Source organism: Tupaia chinensis, unplaced genomic scaffold (genome assembly GCF_000334495.1).
Source record: "Tupaia chinensis unplaced genomic scaffold, TupChi_1.0 Scaffold000678_1, whole genome shotgun sequence".
Lineage (NCBI taxonomy): Eukaryota > Metazoa > Chordata > Mammalia > Scandentia > Tupaiidae > Tupaia > Tupaia belangeri.
Genome location: NW_006160202.1, coordinates 916,385 through 924,813, shown reverse-complemented (window position 1 = coordinate 924,813; position 8,429 = coordinate 916,385). Strand labels below are relative to the sequence as shown.

The following is an 8,429-nucleotide window of genomic DNA, read 5'->3' as shown; positions in this document are numbered from 1 at the left end:
ACCATTCTGCTGGATTATTTTTTGTGGTGCATATTTCCTTTCTCAAATCAAAGAACTTCCTTACCTTCTGAAACTCATTGTCTCTTTTCTCCTGTACTTTCTGTCTCTCTTCTCTTGCATCTCGGTTAACTTTATCACTATGAATATTCTAAATTATTTATCTGACATTTCCACAAATTCCATTGTACTGTCTGTGGATGATGAAGGGCTGTTCTTTTACCTTGGGGGAGATATATTTTCTTCGTTTCTCATATTCCTTGTGATACTGTGGTGGCTTCTGGTTATCTGATGGATTATGTTTCTTCCTACTTTATTGGATTTAATTCTGAGTGTTAGAGGTTTGTGGGAGGAGATGACTCACAATATCTCTGCTGTTCTATTTCTCTGAGGCTCACCAAGCAACCTGCACTTTTGTCGATTGAATTGGATATTAAAAACATCTCCAAGTTTTCTAAAGAACATATGCACCTGACCTGAGCTGTGGGGTTTCAATGGAGAATTGAGAGGTGTATGGGAGGAGATGAGCCATGATCTCTCTGCAGCTCCATATTTCATCTGCTACTCACTTTGCAGTCTGTCTTCCTTGATTTTTAGTCATTTGGTAGTATATTCACATTTGCCTAATTGGAGATTTCTGTAAATGTAAGCTTGTATGCTTCACTTTACTGTGAGGTACTTTTATGCCAATTTCTCTAGTACTGTGTTTTGCAATGTGGTATCCACAGAAAGAGATTTGAATTCGGATTTATGAAGATGAGTTCCCCTCTTTCTGAAGCAGTTCAGTGGTGATTAAGATTTTCTATGACTAAAATTATTCAGATGTTTTACTACTGTGCACCTAGACTTGACTAGATACTCAATGCATAGAAGCTGAGAAGCAAGGTGAGAAAGTCAAGTAAAAAGAAAAGAAAAGATAGAAAGGGAAAAAGAACAAAACAAAACAAAAAAAGATGAAAAATTAAAAAAAAGCCAAAAATGAAAACTGCATGGTGTGCTGCATGAAAGGAGCAAGGCAGGGTTCACCTCAGATGCACAAGGATTCTGAAATTAGCAAGATAAAGGAGAGGTCAGAGAGAAGAGAGTTTTTTACAGAGAGAGAGAGAGAGAGAGAGAGACAAAGAGAGAGAGAGAGAGAGAGAGAGAGAGGAAGAGAAAGAAACAGAGACAGAAATATGACAGAAACTGCCCTACCTTGCTTTGCTAGGTCTTTGGCTGGAAGTGGAGGTTTGGATCAGAGAATTTTCAATTAAACAAGCAGGAGTGGGCCCACCTCAGATGCACGTGGATTCTCACTTCACAAGGTGTTGGGCTAGAAGACCTAAATTTAACTTCTTATAGTTCACTTTTTTATTTTACTTTTTGTCCCCCCTCATTCGATTAGATCACTCTTTTCTTCTTTTTCTTTGCTTCTTCTTCTTCTTCTCCTCCTCCTACTTCTTCTACTTCTTTCTTCTTCTTTTAGTTAGAGAGATTTTTGCTAAAGGGTGCATGTGCTCTCTGGAGAAACAGAGAGGTAGAGAGACAGAAAGCAAGAACTCACCCCCCTGGGGGATGGCCATGCTGCAGTCTCTTCTCCATTTTTGTCTAAAGATTTTGGGTATGCGCACATATGTGCCCAGTGTGAGTTTCAAGCTGCTGGGTCCAGCACTGAACTATGGTTGGCCCTGGGGAAGACCAGCACCTTAACCACTATGCCATTTGCTGGCCTTTAGATCACTATTCTTTCCCCACATTTTTTTGTTAATTATGAATTTCTTTTATACTTTCCACTCTAATAATGATTATTGTCCTTCCCCTAACATTTAGAAACCAATCTCTCAACCATTATATGAGAGAAAGAGAAAACTCATTTCTCCCATCCAGCTACTTTGATCACCTACTTCTTCTCGTCTCAGGAATATGAAATTTTCAGAATATTTTATTTCCTTACTCTTCCTCTACTCTTCTAGGGTCATTAGAATGTTTCATTTACTTCCCCTTACTCCTGCCTCAGTTTCTAGGCTTGGTTGAGACAGTTCAGTCTTTTACTTTTAGACTATGGTGTGCTTGCCCCTTGTAGACCAGTTTCTCTATAACAAAAATCTGTATTTATCTTTTATTTCTTTTTCTTTCTTTTTTTTTTTTTGCTATAGAGCATGTGTGCTTGTCAGAGCGAATAAGATAGTCAGTGAGAGGGAAAGTGAAAAACTACTCCCCAGAGGGGGATGGCCAAATTGCAATCCCTTGTCCTCCATTCTCCTCCTGGGATTTTAGCCACTGGGTCCAGGACTCATACCAAGTTAATTGCTACATCACCTACTGGTCTTAACTGCTACGCCACCTGCTGGACCCTGTATTTTTCACTTGTAATGGACTTGCACTGGTTGTGGACAGTGGTTGCCTGACAATGATCATATTTCACATAATTAATTTTTAACTTCTGTTGCATCTCAGTTTCACTATTAAAGATTTATCAGAAGAAACACTACATAAGCTATTTTGCTCAGACTCAGTTGCAGTGGAGACATACTGGTTAGATATTGGACTTGCAAGTGCAAGGAGACTAACAAACCTTGAAACAAGAATTCTCAACTCATTGCCCATTTGAGTGGTACAGAAAGACAAAAATGGTATAATCTGGAACATATCCATGGTCTTTATTAATGAGGTCAATGCTGTTTCCCAGAAGCAATTATTTAGACTAATGATGAAGGTTGTCTATTATTTAGGGATAATTCCAATTGTAAGTTCTAAAAAATGTAAAGTGGCTCAAAAATAGCAAAAAAAAAAAAAGTCTAGTATTTGGTATTATTTCAGTTGCTCACTGGTGCTTTCAAGGATTCACATTCATTATACCTGATTTCTCATGTTTGGCATGCTAGTCTTTCATCCTAATACTTAAAAAAATTATTTAAAATTAATTTGGATGTTGGGACCAACACTTGGTGTAATGGCTATGTGGCTGGACTCACATGTAGTAGACCGCGGTTTGAGTCCTGAACCTGGTGGCCTAAACTCACACCTGGCATGTGTGTGTGCATGTCCAAAATCCCATGAGGAGAATGAAGAAGGGATTGCGGAGTGGCCATCCCCCTGGGAGGTGATTTCTCACTTTCTGTCTCTCTATCTCTCTCTGTCTTTCTGGCAAGCACACACACCCTATATCAAAAACCTCTCCCCCTCAAAAAAATTTATTCAGATATTTTACTACTGTGTACCTAGACCTGACTAGATACTTAATGCATGGAAGCTGAGAAGCAAGGTGAGAAAGTCAAGTAAAAGAAAAAGAAACAAAGGGGAAAAGACAAAAAAATTATTTATTTTTATTAATTAATTTATTTTACATACTTTCAGTGGACATCACAACAGCATACAAAATGTGATTTTTCCAGCCAGAATACACTGTAAAGTGATTTAATCATACATGTTATCATCAACAAATAATTTTCCATTTGTTGTTTCTTGTCTCCCCTCCCCCCCCCAATTTCTCACCCTCTGCCATTTCCCATCCTCTTTCCACCCTGTCTTTGGTTTCTGCAGTTGTTTTCCACTCCTTTATTCTTTCCCACATTGTATTGATAAACAACATATCTTAAGTGATCTAAATATGGTCAATAGTAAGTATATATATTATCATATATATATATATCATCTTGCCAGAAAGACAGAGAGAGATAGAGAGACAGAAAGTGAAAAATCACCTTCCAGGGGGATGACCACTCCGCAATCCCTTCTTCATTCTCCTCATGGGATTTTGGACATGCACGCACACATGCCAGGCGTGAATTTAGGCCTCCAGGTTCAGAACTCAAACCGCGGTCTACTACATGTGAGTCCAGCCACATAGCCATTACACCAAGTGTTGGTCCCAACATCCAAATTAATTTTAAATAATATTTTTAAGTATTAGGATGAAAGACCAGCATGCCAAACATGAGAAATTACTTATAAAGAATGTGGATCCTTGAAAGCATCAGTGAGCGGGAACCAGTAGTTAGCGTAATGGCTATGTTGCTGGACTCCCACGTAGTCGACTGTGGTTCGCGTCCCGGACCCAGTGGCTTAAAACTCACGCAGGGCATGTGTGCGTGCATGCCCAAGATCCCGAGAGGAGAATGGAGGAGAAGGGATTGCGGCGTGACCATTCCCTCTGGAGGGTGATTTCTTGCTTTCTGTGTCTCTGTCTCTCTCTGTCTGTCTGGTGAGCGCACGTACCCTATAGTGAAAACCTCTCAAAAAAAAAGCGTCAGTGAGCAACTGAAACAATACCAAATACTAGACTTTTGTTTTGCTATTTTTGAGCCACTTTAGTATATATGTGTGTGTGTGTATATATATATATATATATATATAACTTTAGTATATGTGTGTATATATATGTGTGTGTGTGTATATATATATATATATATTTAGTATATGTGTACTATGGGTAGAATGAATATACTACAAAATAGCACATAACTGAGGCTATATAGCTAACTGTGGTCACTAAATAGGTATTTTAAAATTCTCTTTTAATTTCAAGAAAGGCAGTTTTAACTTTAATAAATCAAGATTTTAAAATGTTAAGAGAACTTTGCTTAATACTTAAAGTCAAGAAACAGGTTAGGAATCTGTTCAAATAGTAGGTACATGGACCTCTCCACAACTTGAGAGAAGACAAAGCTCCTTAACACTGGGAAAAAAAACCATAGAAGGTCAGTAATGTTTTAGTCAAAACTCATAAAACTCTATTTCACCAGTTCAAACTTATGTATTTTATCTTCTGCCATGGTCTGATCTTTCCGTTTAAATTCTGAAAGATAACGTTCGACTCTAGACTTATCCCTACCATTAAAGCTGACCATTTTATTAGTTGTTTTAGAACTCTTATTTCTCTGTGTCTGACTTTAGTTTTCCTGGGATAACACCCACTTCAGCACTTCTTGGAGAGCTGATCTGGTTTATCTCAGAATGTTCTTGTCTTCTCTTCCTATAGGAAGGATAATCTTGCCAGATAAAGTATTCTTGGTTGAAATTGTTTTTCACTCAACACTTTGAATATATTTTCCCATTCTTTTCTTTTCTTTTTATTTATCTATTTATTTATTTATGTTCCCATTCTTTTCTTGCTCACATTGTTTCTAATGAGAGATCCGCTGTTAGCCTGATGGAATATCCTTTGTAGGTAACTTGACGTTTCTCTCTTGCCAGTCTGAGTTTCTTGTCTTTGTCTGTGATTTTGGCCATTCTGGCTATAATGTGTCTTGTAGAAGATCTTCTTTTTTTTTTTTGGAGAGATTTTTGCTATAGGGCGCGTGCGCTTGCCAGGCAGACAGAGAGAGACATAGAGACAGAAAGCGAGAAATCACCCCCCAGAGGGGATGGTCACGCCGCAATCCCTTCTCCTCCATTCTCCTCTTGGGATCTTGGACATGCATGCACATGTGCCCGGCGTGAGTTGTAAGCCACCGGGTCCTGGATGCGAACCACGGTCGACTACGTGGGAGTCCAGCGACATAGCCATTACGCTAACTGCTGGTTCCCTAGAAGATCTTCTTGGGTTGATCCTCTTTGGGGTCCTTTGTATTTCTTGGATCTGGATATTTGAATGCCTCTCTAGGTTTGGGAAGTTTTCTTCCAGGATTTTATGAAATATATTGTCAATGCCCTTATTAATCTCTTCATCTTCTGGAATACCGATTATCCAGATGTTTGGAAGTTTAATGGTATCTAGTATTTCTTATGTATTATTTTCATTTTGGGGGCTATTTTCTCAGTCTTCATGGTGGATTTTACTAGTCCAGTGATCCTGGACCCAACTTTGAGAACTCAACTTCAAAAAAACTGAGACAATTTTGGCCCAAGGACTTAGGATTCAAGAGCCAGATCCCACATGACTCCCTGTGGTTTTAGTCCTGGCTTTGTGGCTTGAAAAACATGTGGGGGCACATGAACACGTGTGCTCCAAATACTGACAGGACAGAAAAGAGATTATGGCATGACCATGTCCATTTGGAGGTACTATCTTGTCTCTGTCTCATTATTTCTGTCTCTCTCTAGTGAGCACATGTGCCCTCTGGAAATTAAAAAAAAAAAAGCTGAAACACTTAAAAGCATGAATTTTCCAATTTGCTGAAACCCTTTATTAGTGTGCACAGATTTCCAGATTGTCTAAATTGGAGAAGCCTTAGTGGAGCTAGGTGTCTGAAAATGGTGTAGGTGTTTTATGGATAGGTACTGAAAAACACTGGAAGTCATTCTTTTGTTAAAATAAATTTTATTTTGGGGTAGCTTTTCTTCAAGCATTTTGAGGTTGACCTTTGAGAAGTACCAGCATTGCCATTTCTCTTCAGTGTATACCTGAGTGAAACTGCAGACATCTGACATCTCTCAATGTACTAGCCCCCTTTTTTCCCCATTTGCCCTGTGTGTACTGATGCTATTAGAAAACTCTTTTTCCCCCCAGAAAACTCTTATTTTATAAGATTTTGTGGAAATTCTGAAGACTATTGAACTCTCATATGCTTAGTGACTTGCCTAAATGATTCTAGTAAGTGGGAGAGCATCCAATCCAGATAGATGGACTACAAAATCGGTGACAATTTCCCACATTAATAATTAACGTAAGAAGTCCATTTCTTTTCCTTCAGAAAAGGCTGAACCATTGAAGGAGCAGCCAACACATGGACAAACTGAGCATACTTTTTCAAAATGTGCCAAGGAAACCAAATATATAAATTTAGTGCTTTAAAAAGCTACTTATAAGGACCATTAGATGATGTAATGGACTCCCACCTGACTGATTGTGGTTCAAGTCCTGGACCTGGGGCTTCGAACTCATACTGTGAGCATGTACCCAAAATCCTGAGAGGAGAATAGAGGAGAGAGGAGAAGGGATTGCAGTGTGGCCATCCCCTCAGGGGGGTGATTTCATGCTTTCTGTTGCTTTGTCTCTCTGTCTCTCCAGTGAAGAATATACACCCTATTGCAAAAATGTCTCTAAAAATATATGGAATAGGTGAAAGGAAATGATTATGAATTATTTTCTATTGAATAGCCTTCCAGTTTTGTTTCCTTCTGGTTTCTCATGTGGCATCATCACTGAGTCCTCTTGTTTGGAAGACAAACCCTTTGGATCCGGGACACAAACACCTTCAGAGCTTCCTTGACATCCTTGTTGCGGAGTGTATAGATGAGAGGATTGAGAAGTGGGGTGATAACCGAGTAGAAGATAGCCACAATCTTGTTGACATTTGACTCATATTTTACTGCTGGGCGCACGTACATGAATATCAGAGTGCTGAAGTAGATGGTTACCACAGAAAGATGGGCTGTGCAGGTGGAAAAGGCCTTGCGTTGAGCAGAAGCTGAGGTCATGGCTAGAATTGTAGCAAGAATTTGGGCATAAGAAGCCATGGTAAAGACCAAGGCTCCTAGAATAATGACAGTGCTAAAAGCATAGCCCACCACTTGGATGGCATATGTGTCAGTGCAGGAAAGGCGGAAAATCTGATCAGCATCACAGAAGAAGTGGTTGATCTGGTTGGGTGTACAAAAGGAGATTTGTGTAAGGAGGAATGAGGGGAACATGGGGCAGATAAATCCCACAGACCAGCAGAATGCAGCCAGAATCCCACAAGTTTGGGGACTAAGCAACAGTGGATAGTGGAGGGGGTGACAAATGGCGGCATAGCGATCAAAAGCCATGGTAGTGAGGATGAAGAGCTCAGTGGCAGCCAAAGAAAAGAAGAAGTAGTACTGAGTAATGCAACTGGGAACAGAGATGACCCCTTGAGAACTTAGAAAATTGGCCAGCATCTTGGGCACAGTGACTGTGGTGTACCAGAGTTCTACCAAGGAGAGATTACAGATGAAGAAATACATGGGGGTGTGGAGGTGCTCATCCAGGACCACAATGAGCACAATGAGTGCATTGCCTACCAAGGACAAGAGGTAGACCAGGAGGAAGAAGGAGAAGAGAAGCAACTGGAGATGTGGGGAGTTGGAGAATCTCAGGAAGACAAATTCAGTTACTAGCGTGCGGTTGACTGTCTCCATTCAGCCTGGTGGGTCAACTGGACAAGAAGGGTAGGGTGTATGAGGATCTTAAGTTTTGTGGTTATTTGTCCTCATTCCATAACTTTAGACATATACACACTCAATCTCTCAGTGTTCTCTTTAATTTACTCCTTGGCTGTCTCTTCAAAGCAGAGAGTACTCTTAACTATTTAAAAACAGCATACTAAATACTCAAGGTCATCTCTCTCCTCTCATTGAAATAGATCCTGTAATATCACATTCCCAGGAATTCTCTCCAGATTGGTTAGAGGAGAGAACTCTGTATCAATGGCTGTCGATAGACTGAGCATGTAGCATGCCTTGCTTCTATATACAGATTGAATCATATGTTGATATGTTAATATCAACTTATTTGACATAAGAAATAGAAATTTCATATGACTCAACCC

The 8,429-nt window shown here is 39.6% G+C and overlaps 1 protein-coding gene across 1 annotated transcript; it reads right to left on the bottom strand.

Annotated features, from left to right (window-relative positions):
- Positions 1-7,059: 7,059 nt before the first annotated feature.
- LOC106736182 (olfactory receptor 6N2) lies at positions 7,060-8,019 on the bottom strand. The gene has a single exon (XM_014592339.1). The coding sequence runs from the start codon at positions 8,017-8,019 to the stop codon at positions 7,060-7,062; it is 960 nt and encodes a 319-aa protein (XP_014447825.1).
- Between the last annotated feature and the right edge of the window lie 410 nt (positions 8,020-8,429).